The 13,168-nt window shown below is 53.1% G+C and overlaps 1 protein-coding gene across 1 annotated transcript; it reads right to left on the bottom strand.

The window, feature by feature from the left end:
• Positions 1-2,064: 2,064 nt before the first annotated feature.
• LOC101399769 (CD177 antigen-like) lies at positions 2,065-9,627 on the bottom strand. Its single transcript, XM_087421696.1, has 9 exons — positions 9,554-9,627; positions 9,336-9,479; positions 8,883-9,068; positions 8,494-8,613; positions 8,186-8,302; positions 3,950-4,090; positions 3,061-3,246; positions 2,790-2,924; positions 2,065-2,528 (listed from the first exon to the last, which is right to left on the bottom strand). Exons 1-9 carry the CDS (start codon positions 9,603-9,605, stop codon positions 2,410-2,412), a joined length of 1,200 nt encoding a protein of 399 aa, XP_087277822.1. The 5' UTR covers positions 9,606-9,627; the 3' UTR covers positions 2,065-2,409.
• Positions 9,628-13,168: the final 3,541 nt, after the last annotated feature.

The raw sequence follows: 13,168 nt of genomic DNA, 5'->3' as shown, positions 1-13,168 counted from the left end.
GTCAGTTAGCTTCTTTCCCCATCAGGGCTTGCTCACTGGGCCATGTGCAAAGTGGGCATGTGGGCATGGGTGGAGGCTCTGCATGGTTACAACAAATGGGCTCGTTCTCCCCAAGGCTGACCTGGCTGTTGACTGTACTCAGTGCTCAAAGCTACAGAGGTAGAAGCCAACGGTAATCTGTTACAGCGTGTTTGACAGTAGGACTGCACAGGCTATGCCCCATCATGGAAGAGATTGAGCTTTACCTCACAGGGATGGAGAGAAACCGTGGTCTCTGGTTTGCCCTCCTTGTACTCGATGCTTCTGTCTACATTGCCTTGTGACACCTAGGAAACGTGTTTTCTACTGCTACGGTACCCCATGAAGTATGGCTTCCAATGAGGGGATACATTTTAAAGCAAAGGAAGTGAGGCAATGAGCTCACACCCATGGAGCTCACTGATCTTTCCGGAGCCCCACGACACAGAGACAGTTGGCCTTTTGGGATGTGGAATGGCCCATGATGGCTTATAAGGGCACCAGGTGAGAGTCGGTACCCTGCCATCCAACAGAAAATGCTGTATGTCTTAAACCAGTGGCCAGTCTATCATGTCACTTCCCCCATAGCCAGAATGCGGGGGTCTACTGAACAAGGGGATGATAGAGAGTGCCCCGTCCCAGCAGTACACCTCACAACTCACTTAAAGGATTGGTGCTTTTGCTCTCTGTGACCTTGGAGTTGGTGTGGGTGAGGAAGCCCATCATATTCTAATCAATTGGAAGCCATGACTGCCCCCTAGCTATCTTGTGCTCCTCATGCTGCTGAAACAACAGGCAGAGAAGAGGATCACTTTGCTAATGGCCAGAGGGGAGCTGACTGCCAGAGGGAGGTTGGGCTGCTGGTCAAGAAGGATTCTATTTGGAAGCCAGGCAACGTGTCGAGGGTACATTTTCATATTTTATTGATCAGAGTCCTTGCTCAGTGGAAAACTGCAGAAACTCCATAAAGACAAGACCATGGAACACTCCCTTCCCATCAGAATGAAGATTTCTGTCAACCACAGTCGTTTAACTGGGTGTTGGCAAGTGGTACTGACTGTGGAATGGGTGGTGGAAGAAGGCGGCTCTGATGACCACCAGCTACACACCCAGGACCCTCGCAGCTTTGTTTATGGGATTTTCTCCTCCACCCTCCTCTCACTGTGGTATATGAAGAACTAGTTGTCTAACACTGTGGGAGTCTGACTCATTGTCATTAGCACACCATGTTCCTATGATTAAGTAACAGATGGGAATTGTGTGCCTTCAATATTGAGGACACTGATTTTCATCTGGACAAAGGAAAAGGGTCGTTGCTGAGGAGGAAAATGGTGGACCCTGCTGGACACTTTCTGTTTCCTTCTCCAGATTCACTCTCTCCCCTTCTCCCCCGTGCTCTGCACTGTGGGTGGCAGAACTATGAGAACTGTGTTAATGGGATCTCCTGGCTTCCATCTGGGTTCAGGCACTGGGGATCCCCAACAGGAGACCAGAGGGAGGACATGGAGTGAGGTTGGGGTATTAATTCTCCAGCTCCCTCCCTATAGTGTCACTGGGGGTTGGACAGATTATTCAGCCTGATATCACTGCTCCTGTCAGCCCTCTCCAGACCTCTCCCATCCACCCCCTCCAGATTCTAGAATCGTAATAACTTCTTCTCAGTCTTTCAGGCCTGGAAGATGACAGACCCAATGATATCAGCCTCAGGAGACTGTGAAAACCCTCTTGGTTCTCTACTTCACGGAAACCTTTGCATCAAGTTATTCACATGGGGCGACTTTCTGTTTGTGCTGGGTCTCCAAATGCTAAGTAGAAGCCTCATTGGTGGAAGTGCACCTTCACCTCCCGGGTGATGTTGATGTCCGGATACCTCTGTCTGCAGCATCCTGAAGGCTCTGCTGCCACCGAGGCTGGAATGGAGACGTGCTCCAGACCAGTGAAGGATGGGCCTGGGATGAGGCATCTCTCACAGATTTCTCTTCTCCCCTGTGCTAAATTTCTGGGTGTCCTGCCCTCCCCTCAAATAGAGAAAGCCCAGCACCGGGATAAAGCACTATGTATTTATTATCAGACACATGTGGCCACTGCTTGAATGTCTACTCTCCCATAGGGCAAGTTCAGCTGCTCCAGGCCCTTCCATATGTTCTCATCAGGTCACCAAGTGTCTGTGGGTGTGTGTGGATGGTAACTCAAGGAGAGGATGGAAAAATAATTCGGTGTTCGGCTATGAGATCAGGGGAAAGGTTGGCTTTAGGGGGTCAGCAAGGGCTAAAAATCAAGCAGAAATGGGGTCAGCAGGGAGGGCACCCCACACCAAAGGACTAGGGATAGCCCCAGCCCCACCACCAAAGCCACATAGGAGGTAGGGTGGGCTCCATCTTGAAGAAGAGACTAATTCTCATTTGCATACTCAGTCACAGAGAAGACCCCAATATTGCGGTCACCATTCAACAAATATCTGGAAGGTTTGGCCATGCATCCCTGAAGGCCCAGTGGGGAGGACAGTCCACCTAGAGAGTGAAGTCTGAGTCAGAGAGGACTCAAAGCACAGCACACTAAATTCCTAAGACCCAGAAATCCCAGATGGGCCCTATCCCCCCTCATACCAGGAAATCAGCCTCTTAGTCCCCTATTCCCGTAGACCTAGACAGCTGGGTCCCCAGCTCTCTCTACCCACAAACCCATGAGTCAGGGCCTCAAGCACCCTCCAACCTCAGGACCAGTGAATCCAGGCCCCTAACCCCTTCACCCTTGCTACCCTCAGCACTCACCTCCCCTGAGATTAAAGGAACCTTGGTAACAACGAGTGGTGCCCTTAGGACAGGTCACAACTTCAGAGTTTTGTGAGCAGGATCCAAACAATTTCACACAGACAGGACACTGCAGGTCTCCTGGGACAGGGGGAGCTGGGGAGCAGAGAGAAGGTTGGGGGTACAGCTCTGCTCCTCGCTGCAGCCACCCTCCTTGAGCCCCAGAGGCACTTGTCTCTGAGACCCCATCTGTCCAAGTCCCTGGTCCCACCGAGCCTGCTGGAGTCCACACCTGGACGAGGCAGGGCGTCCAACAGGACACTGCTGCTGTCAGCTCTGTTGCACCCATCGGAGGAGCAGAACCGGGCATAGGCGGCGACGAGCATTCCGGGGGGCTGCGAGTAGACGGTGACAGTTCCAGAATCCGGTGTCCTGTACTCACTGCAGCCTTTGCTCCCCACTATGAGTGATCTGCGTCCTGAGGGGTGAGAGAGTGAGAGCTAGGCTGAGGGAGGGGAGGCTCTGAGGGAGGCAGGAGGCAGTGGTTCCCTGATGCTCAGCAGGCAGAGGGTGAGCGCAGGTTCCCTGAGTACTAACAAGAGCACAGGTCACCTTGAATGTAGGTGAAGACTGGGGCCAGAGGCTGGGTCCTCCCCCAGCGCTGCCACCCCTCAGTTCTTGCGCCAACGTCACGTTCTTCGCAGAGCCTCCCCGGAACACTCATTTTCACGTTGCAACCCTCCCCTCACTATCTTTCTCTTTGGGATTTCTCTCCATAGCACTTATCTCCACACTCATATCTTGCTCTTTCTTGTTGGTTTTTTTCTGTTTCACCCCTCGCGCGTAAACCTGCACGAAGACAGACACTATGGGACCCACGGTGCCTGGCACACAGCAGATGCTCAGTAAACCTCGAAATAAGTCGTTGGGTCCCTCTATGCCAGCTCTGTTCTGAGCCCTTTGCACGGGCTATCGAGTATATCCTCACGACCACCCAGCAAGGTAAGTACCGTAATTGCTCCCAGTTTACAGAAGGGGAAACCAAGGCACGGAAAGAAGAAGAGTTGGGTTTAGAACTCCAGGTGTGAAGGGAACCAGGCAGGAAATTCAGGGACAGAATCCAGGGCGGGGAGGCCCAGGACCCAGGGCAGGGGCCTTACCCTTTTGCGCAGACCACGCACCTACGTCTATGAGCAGAAGTGTCTCCTGACAGATCTCCCCAACATCACACGTCCGGTAACCACTCCCGGTCCATTCGGTGGGGGTCTGAGCAGAATTTTGCTGTATCCTCAACATGACCCCCTGTTGACAGTTCAGAGGAGCTGGGGAGAAGGAATTACCGGGGTCTGGGTAATCCAGGGAACCAGCCACGTCTGTCCTTCCAGGTCCCAAGATTGGGAAGGTGATCACATTCTTGAGTCACACTCCAGGTGACCTGGCCACAGAGTCCCTCAATCTCAGATTTAGAAGGGACCATGGAAGTCAACCCCACCTCCTTTCTTTACCGTACTTTTGCTCGAATACCTGCAGGGAACTCTCTGAACACCCCAGAGGAAGGCTGCTCCTCCCTTTGGGAGGGAGAGAGACGGAGGGCTCTTCCTCAGCCTGAGCCAATCTCTGCTTCCCTCTCTGGGCCTCAAGGTCCTCATCTGGATAATGAGGAGGGTAGCGTGACATCATATATTTCTTTTCACTGAGAAACCACATGTTCTAAACAAAAAGACTCAAATACCTGGCATGCACTGATTATTTACTATGAGCCTGGCTGTGATGTTGCTTTCCTTGGATTAGCCCACTGATGCCTCCCAAGGGGTTTACTGTGCCTGGATCACCTTAGATGGTGGGAAAGACAGGGATCGGTGACGGTCCATGGCTTCCTCGGCCCCTGTGGCCCTCAGGAGTCTAGTGTGAAAATCGTGAGCCCAGACTTTCTCTTAAGGCCATCATATGATCAGCAGTGACGTGTTCCTTGAGGCAGAAACTCCTGGGCTGACCACGCAGCATCCACAGACACGGGTAACCTTCACAGCAGCCCCCACGAAGGAGGACCACTCATGTCCCGCTTCACAGATGACAAAATCGCGGCTCCTACTGCCTCCTCCCAGCCTGGCCCCCGCTCTCCCCACCTATCTTCCCCGCCTTGGTCAATGGCAGCTCCTTTTAGCAGTTGCTCAAGTCATTCTTGACAATCCCCTTTCTCTTACGCCCCGTGTTGCGCCCATCAGGAAATCCTGTTGGTTTAAGCTGCAAAATCCCTCCAGAACCTGACCACGTCTCACCAGCTCTACTGCTTCCAGGATGCCCTTGGGTCTCACCTGCTTCCTCCTGAGTCTCCCTGGGGGTCCCCTCCCCGACTCCCATCTCCCCCTCACTCTATTCTCCCCCCAGCAGCCAGAAGGATCCCCATAAAGTTTAGTGGATTCATGTCATTCCTCTGCTCAGAAGACTCCAGTAGGTCCCCATCCCACTCAGCATACAATTCTAAGTCCTTAAATTGGCCCCACCAGTTCTACGTGATCTGGCCTCCCTCTCCCCCTCCGTCTACAGGTCCTACCCTGCTCTCCCTTAATACACTGCTGTAGCCACATTGGCCTCCAGGCTCCTCCTTCAACACACAGCAAGCATATGCTCACCCCAGGGCCTTTGTATATGCTCCCCTGCTCCTGACTGTCTGCATTCACCGCCTCCTTCCTGAACTGGGTGAAAGGGGCTCAAAGATGTGGTGATCCTCAAAAGCTGGTTCAGCGGCAGAGCCCAGACAGGAGCCCACATCTCTCTGAATCGGACATTAAGATCTTAACTGCTATGCTCTCCTGACTGTGTCGACCCACGACTCTCACTGGGACCACCACACAATTGCTTACGGGGCAGTCAAGTCTGTTCATGTTCCAGCCCTTTGGTTCTTCCTCAGCCTGGGCTCCTGCCGTGGCCCATCCTGGGCAGTGTGTGCTCTTGCCCCCAGCCCTCTCCCGTCCCCATGCCTTCGCAGGAGCTGTTCTGTCACCGGGAATGCGCTTCTCTCCTCCCCTTATTCCCTGACCTCTTGTGGTTCCCAGCTTCTGATGCCTGGTCTCGCTGATGCTCAGGAAATTCTTGCTAAACTGCTGAACTGAACTGAACCAGGGAAGCCAAACACACCCTCCAAGATCTGACTCCAATGTCAAAAGCTAACAGAATGTGGATATATGTTAGGAATATTTATTTGTGGTACAAAACCTGTGTTTTATGTGGTACATGAGTGGTTCATGTAGTATGTGTGTATGGTATGTGTGTAGGGGTATAGAGTGCGTGGTGGGGATACGGGGTTGTATTGGGTGTGTGATATGTTTATGGTATGTTTGTATGGTGTGTGTAGCGTGTGCGTGCATGTTATGTGATGTGAAATGTGGTGTGTGTATGCAGTGATACAGTGTGTGTGAGACGTACGTGGTATGTGTTGGTTGTGCAATGTGGCATGGTGTGTGTTCTGTGTGTCTGTGTGTTGTTTGCATGTGATATATGGTGTGTGTGGTGTGTGGTCTGTGGGTTGTGTGTGGTGTATAGGGTTGGGGTGTGTGTAGAGCATGTGAGCTGTAAGGAGACGTGTGTGTGGTATGGATGTGTGGTGTGTATGTGGCATGGTGAGTGCGTGTTGTGTGAGTGGGTGTGTGTCGCATGTGTCGCATCTGATTTGTTTCTGAAACGCCTTCTGGATTACGAATGTTGCCTGGTCCCAGAGAGGAGGGCCAGACAATTAAACCAGCCTTAATTAGAAGGAGAGACTGAGACTCTGACTCTCCCTGCTCAACCCCCGGCCAGGGCTCCCCTGCCCTCAGGAGAAAGGCCAAGCCCTCAGTCTGGCTTTGCGGGGGTATCACCGCCCCCCCCCACCTCTCCCGTCCCCACCAATATCCATTCCCCAGACACACCAGGTCGTTTGCTGCCTCCGTGGCCTTGCCCCAGCTGTTCCTTCTGCTTGGAGTGGCTCTCCCTTCATCGCCCACACCCCCCTCATCTACCTGGAAAACCTGTAATCACCCTCAGTCCCGGCTGTACCCCAACCTCCTGATCAGCAGTCTCAGGCAGAGCCGAGGAAGCCTTCTTGACAACAGCAGGCTCACCCACCTCCAGGCCTTTGCACACGCTGTTCCCTCTGCCTGCTCGTGTCCTTTTCCTCTTCTACAAATAAACCGCAACTCACCCCGAGGCAAGGCTCACAGTCACCTCCTCAGTGTGCCCTCCTTGACACCCACCCACCAGGACATCAATATCTTCCCTCCTCTGATACCCCAGAGCCCTCCCCCACAGCCCTGTTCCCTCTGCTCTGTGATGTCTCCCTTCCTGGTCCTGGAGGCCCTTAGGGCAGGGGCGGGGTCTGAGTCCCCTGGGGTCCCCATGGGAGACCTTGGAATACTGCATGAACTCACTTCAGCAAACAAATCCCGGGCACCCAACCCTAGCCTGCCCTTGTGCTGCCCAAGGCTAGAAACCTCGGTGTCAGTGACATCGGGCCCTGTCCTCAGGCTCCTGGTCCAGCCAGAGGGATCCACGCACAAAGAGGAACGTGTGCTGAACACACTCAACTCTCTCTTGAAGCTTTAGGGGTCTGTGTGCCGTAGAGAGACGAGGAAACTGAGGCTCAGACAGGGATGGCCCTTTCCTCACTCTCCGAGGTCCCTTCCCATCTCCCTGCGCATGGTGGCCCTTCTCGTTGAGACACTCCAGGCAGCACTCAGTCAGCCCAGTGTGTGGTTTCCATGGGGAAGTGGGGATGCTCCCAGTGTCCACGTTTGGCTCCTGCTTGCCCTGTCACACCTGGAGCACCCTCAGTGTTCTCTGGTCTTCTTTCCTAGGCAGCAGGGTTGCTGGGTGCTCCAGGACCATGGGTGGGGGTGGGTGAGAGAGGGGTGGGGTGGTCGAGGGGAAGTGGGAGACCCAGGGTGACTCAAGGTCAGAGGTGTGGAGCTATGGAATTGGAAGCACTGAGTCCCTCCCAGGGTGAAAACCAGCAGGCGCTCCTGCCTTCACTTCCACACCCAGTGGGGAAAGTGAAATGCAAAGGAGCCGCCCTCTCTGCCCCTCTGACCTTCCTCTCTGCTCTCTGGTTCCCCTCCCGCCTGGACAGGCCACCATGACCTAGTCGGCCTGGCCTGGCATCAATTAAAACACCTACTGGTGGGCTCCGGCCCTGTTTATCTGTTCCCAGGGCAGCGCATCCTCTCTCTCCCCTGTGGCTGCACAGCTCTTAGTGGCACCCCCACCGAAGCACCTTCCAGGAGAATCTCTCCCTTTGCACACCCTGAGTGAGTAATAAACTTCTGAATGACTTGTGGGTGCTGGCTTGGTGGGATGTGTTTGGATGTCCAACTTTCACAAGGTCACTGTGCCCCAAGGCTGAAGTGCAGGGCACAGCCTCGTCTTCAACATGAGGGACTCACCTTTAAGATCGCAGTTCTCGCTCACAGTCAGAGCCCCAATTTTTTCAGCGTTATTAAGCAGGTTGCAGCCTGCTTGGGATGTGCACCCTTGGACTCTCAGATTGTAGTAGACCTTTGCTGTGGAAAGGAGGAGAGAGCGAGAGAGGGAGACGCTGCCACTGAGACCATCCAAGCTTCAGGGGGAGGTGCAGCTCTGGGAAGCCAGGCCCACCTCATCCTGTCCCAGGCCTCCCTCCCCAGAGACCCAGACCTTGGTCCTCAGACCACCCCGTTCAGTGCCCCACAGGGACCCTGCTGTCCCAGCTCACCTCCCCTGATAAAGAGAATCCCATTGTAGCAATGCGTGCTCCCCTCAGGGCAGGGCAGCTCTGCTGCAGACTGACAGCCTTCTGTGGACAAGCAGACTGGGCACCGCAGGGACCCTGGGACTGGGAGGTGAGAGAGAGGGGGAGGGAGGATGAGAGGGCTCTGCCTTCAGATCAGGTGCCTTCTCTCTGACCTCCCTTTTGCTTGCCCCAGAAATCAACCTCCCCTGTCTCCCCCAGACATGCCCTCCTTGGGCTCCTGTCATGCAGGCCCAGGGTGGGGGGAATTAGGGACAGTCCCTCTGGGCTCACCTCAATCCCCTCAACCCTGTTGCTCCCCTCCTCCCCACACCCCTTTCCCCTCTTCCTCCTCTCCCTCCTCCCTCAGGCACCTGTTGGAGGAGGGGAGTCCCAGAGAGGGACTGTGTTGGAGACATCATTGCATAAGTCCCTGTCCCGGCACACATGGGTGTAGGAGACGATGGAGACGCCCGGGCCTGCCCTGTGCTGGGTGACGCGGGCCTCGTGATCTGCCTCCGGGGTGCAGCCCTTGCTGAGCACCAGATGCACTTGGGGTCCTGGACCAAGAGAGTCAGGGAGGCCAAGGTGGGGTCAGGACTCCAGGTCCTGGAGGCAGGGTCTCCATCGTGGCCTGGGGTGAGAGACTGGAGAAGCGGTGACTGGATACCGGACTGTGCCCCTGCTGGGGAGGGGACAGCTCCCTGTAGGAGGGCAGGGGTCTTCTGAGTTCCCAGACAGAATGCAGGTAGGACTGGGCAGGGGGAGGGATGTCTCTGCACAGGAGAGGATGGGAGTCGGGCTTGGGGCTACGGGGCCCTTCTCACCATTCACAGTGAGTATCAGTGTGTCCTGGCAACCCCAGCCGTCCTCACAGGTTTGCTGGTTAGTCACTGTCCAATGGAGCGGCATGTCCGATACATCCTTCACAGCCTGACCTCTCCCTGACTGACAGGTCAGGGCCTGCACTCCTGAGATGAGAAGAGCAAATCCATCTCAGCCCATCCTCCCGGGAAACCCCTCCCAGGTTGGGGTCCTCACTCACCTGGCAGTACGAGGGTGATGCCCTGGAGGATCAGTAGGAGGGCAGGGCTCATGATGAGGGCAGCTGGAACTCTCTCGTTCCTGCTTTTTCTCCCAGGAAACCAAGACCTTTTATATCTCACCCCATTCACGGCAGCCCAGGAAGGGGGTGGGGAGGGGAGGGCCTTGCCAGAGGAGGCTTGGGCCCACCCTCTGAATTTCAAAGCCTTATATGCCTAGAACTCTGGCTCCTGACACATCCCTCAGACCCAGGAGTCCAGGCCCACAAACCCCTCCTCGCTCAGACCCAGGAGTCCAGGCCCCCAGCCCCTCCTGCCTCAGACCCAGGTGTCCAGGTCTTCAACTCCCTCAAAAGTTAGAGACTGAGGCATCTTGACCCACAGGTCCTACTGGTCCAGCTCTTTCCTCATGAGCCCAGCTAGGTTGGTCCACCCCACTTCCCCTGTGCCATTTTAGGGTAGTTTGGGAAGGTGGTTTCCTCATCTCTCATGGCAACCTGGTCACCTTCAGGCCCCAGGTGGGGAAATGGCCCAACCGCCTGTGAGGACATTGTGCGGTGGGTATTATCCTGACCCCACGTTCTCTCTATCCTAACCTCTGCCCCCATGGATTCCTACTTCTCTTTTCTTTCTCTTTCCTTCCTATATTGCTTTCCTTTTTATTTCCTTTTTCTCAACCTTCCCTCATGCTTTTCTTCCTCTTCTATTCTCTCCCCTCCCAGCACAGCAGGGGCCCTTGAGTCTCCACTTCTTGTCACCCAAGAGGGAGCTGAAGTATGGCAGAGGGAGGAGTTGGTGGTAGAGACTGAAATCTATGGGGGAATTAGGATATTCTTTGCCAAAGCAAAGTTTCTTTGCCAGAACCAGATGGGAACAGTGGTGTGCTAGAAAACCAGCTTTTCAGAAAAACAGCATCAACAAACCCTGCCTTGTACCATTGGCCCATTTCTGTGGTGTAAATACTTCTAGCAGATCTGATTTTAAGCTACCAACAGCATGACAACCAGCTCACACAATTCCTAAATATTTAACAATTGGCTTTTGCAAGCCTGTGCCAACCAGCTCTAGCACACCAGGTAGGAGAGATTGAGGGGTATCTGTCAGTGACTGCAGAGGCTCGATGTGGGTGTCTGGTAAGAAGAGAAGAAAGGGAGAAAAGAGAATATGAGAAAAATATAGAGGAGAAAGAGCAATGACTATGTACCTCCCCATTGTATATCTATTTTTGACACCTTTATATGTCCTATTTTTATTTGTGTTGGCACGTTTAAACTTTGCCACCCAGGCAGAGACATGTTTCTCTCATCTCCCAGTGTGTCTATACTACCACTGTGGCATACTGTATGCACTCAATAAATATTTATTGAATGAATGAATGAATGGAGAGGGAAATATGAGAACAGAGCCATCAGTACATTTGTGTAGGTTGGGCCCTGTAGAACCACCACCCTTCCCCAACAGTTCACACTGTTGCCATCTCGAAAGGTGCCCTCTGGAGTTTTGTGTGGCCTCAAACAGTGTCCCTGGAGGAACAGGGGTAGGAAGAGTGTGCAAAGAGGTACATAGAGTCATAGATAGTCAATGAAATTACTTGTTTTAGTCAATAAATATTTACTGAGGCTGCATTTTGTGCCAGGCACTCTCCTAATTGCTAGGGATAGAGAGAGACCAAAAAGAATGAGGCCACTGCTTGTGTCAAGCGTGTAGCCTAGTGAGTGAGACAGATACTAACAAATACATGAGTACAAAAAATATTAGATGGTGCTAGTACTCTGCAGAGAGAGAAAACCAGGTAATGTGAAATAACTGACTGAGCTGGGATCAGGCCCCCCTGAGGAGGTGACATTTGAGCTGAGAGCAGAATGAAAAGAAAGAGCCAGCTATGGAAAGACATGTGGGAAGAGCATTCCAGGCAGAGGGAAGAGCAGGTGCAAAGGCCCTGAGGTGGAAGCACACGCAGCTTATGTGAGGATAAGAGAGAAATCAGGCAACTGGACTGTGGTGGGGAAAAGGGAGAGTGATAGGAGATAAGAGTAGAAAGGCTGGAAGGGCCAGCAATGCAGGACAAGTCAGGTCACTAAGGCTACCTTCCGACCATATTTCAAGTGAGAAATGCAGAGGCTGGGGGTGGGGCTGTTTAGCAAAAATCTGACAGTCCTTGGTGTAACACTCTGTCTGCTGCCAGGCCAATTCTGCTGCTCTCTGACTGTGTAGGCTCGGGTCATTCACATCCCCTCTCTGAACCTCACCATCCTCTTCTGTAAAGTAGGTGTGGTGATTATCTGCACCTCCTGGTTTGTGGTGAGGACTGAGATCTGTATATAACCCAAAGCAGATTCTCAGCAAATGATAAAAATTGGTAATATGATGAGCCCTGACTCTGTTTCACACCAACTCCAAGAATCTTGTATGTTTTAACTCATTGAATTATGACCACAACTATGACAGAGGTCTTGTTAATAGCCCAAATTTATAGGTAAAGGAACTGAGCCCCAGAGGAGTTAAACACTTGCCCAAGGTCACACAATGTGGCAGAGATAACTGCACACCAAAGATCCATGCTTCCTTCAGGCGGTAGAGATGTTACAAATGGAGACTACCCAGCCAGAAACTACATTTCCCAGCATCCCTTGCCTCTAGGTGGACCATGTGCCTAGTTCCCACCAGTGAAATGAGGGCAGAAATGGCTGGTGTCACTTCTGAACCTGAGTGGTTAAGAAGCAGGAGTGCCTTCTCCATCCTCCATCTATGTTGGGTCAAGGGTGTCCTTGGAGCCACATGGAAGACTCCCAGACCTCTTAGATCTGAAGTGCTAGTTGGGGTGTCACACAATACACCAAACAACAACAATAATAATGTGATACAGTATGTTAGAATGAAATAAGGCATGCTCAGGGTATTTTTTTTTTCTTTTTCTTCGAAAGATGGTGGTCAGGGAACTCTTCACTGAAAAGGCAACATTTAAGCAAAGACATCAAGGAGGTGAAGGAATGAGCTCTGGGGCTCTGTGGGCGTGTCTGAGCAGCAAGGAGGAGGCCCAGCTGGAGCAGAGAGAGGGAGAGATGAGAGGAGATGAAGTCAGAGAGGGAGGGCCTGGATGGTGAGGGCCTCCCAGGCCTTGTGGCCTGGACTGTGGCTTTACTCTGAGTGAGCTGGGGAGCCACTGAGGGTTCAGAGCAGAGGAGTGATGTGAGTGGTCTGTGTTCTATCAGGATTCCTGTGGATGCTAGGTTGAGAGCAGGGAGCCCAGTGAGGAGGTGACTGCAGTAATCTGGGTGAGAGGTGAAGGTGGCCCGATCACACGGCAAGAAGGAGTTGGTTTCTGGGTATGTTCTGAAAGTCCAGTCCAGAGGATTTGCTGAAAGATTGGACATGTGGTGAGAAAGAGAGAGAGAGAGGAGCCGGGAAAACTCCAAGGTGGCCCCTCCTGAGATGGGAGAAAACTCTGGGGCAGCAAACTGAGATCAGAAGTTTGGCTTGGGATCAGGAATCTGAGGGCATCTTGAAATGCCTTTTAGAGATTAGCTGTCAAGTCATAGTCAGATGTCAGCAATAATGTCCATTTTGTCTCTCTGATTCACTGCTGTGCCCCCAGGGCCAGGACAGTGCCTGGTACA

The sequence above is a fragment of the Ceratotherium simum genome, chromosome 33 (assembly GCF_057802395.1).
Source record: "Ceratotherium simum simum isolate JZ-2026a chromosome 33, ASM5780239v1, whole genome shotgun sequence".
Taxonomy (NCBI): domain Eukaryota; kingdom Metazoa; phylum Chordata; class Mammalia; order Perissodactyla; family Rhinocerotidae; genus Ceratotherium; species Ceratotherium simum.
This window is presented reverse-complemented; position numbering and strand designations above follow the sequence as displayed.

Coding starts and splice junctions, on each gene's coding strand:
- LOC101399769 (XM_087421696.1), bottom strand. CDS start 9,605: ATGAGCCCTGCCCTCCTACTGATCCTCCAGGGCATCACCCTCGTACTG. Junction 9,069..9,335: donor ACTGATACTCACTGTGAATG/GTGAGAAGGGCC, acceptor CTCTTGGTCCAG/GACCCCAAGTGCATCTGGTG. Junction 4,091..8,185: donor CGAGAACTGCGATCTTAAAG/GTGAGTCCCTCA, acceptor CCTTCTCCCCAG/CTCCTCTGAACTGTCAACAG.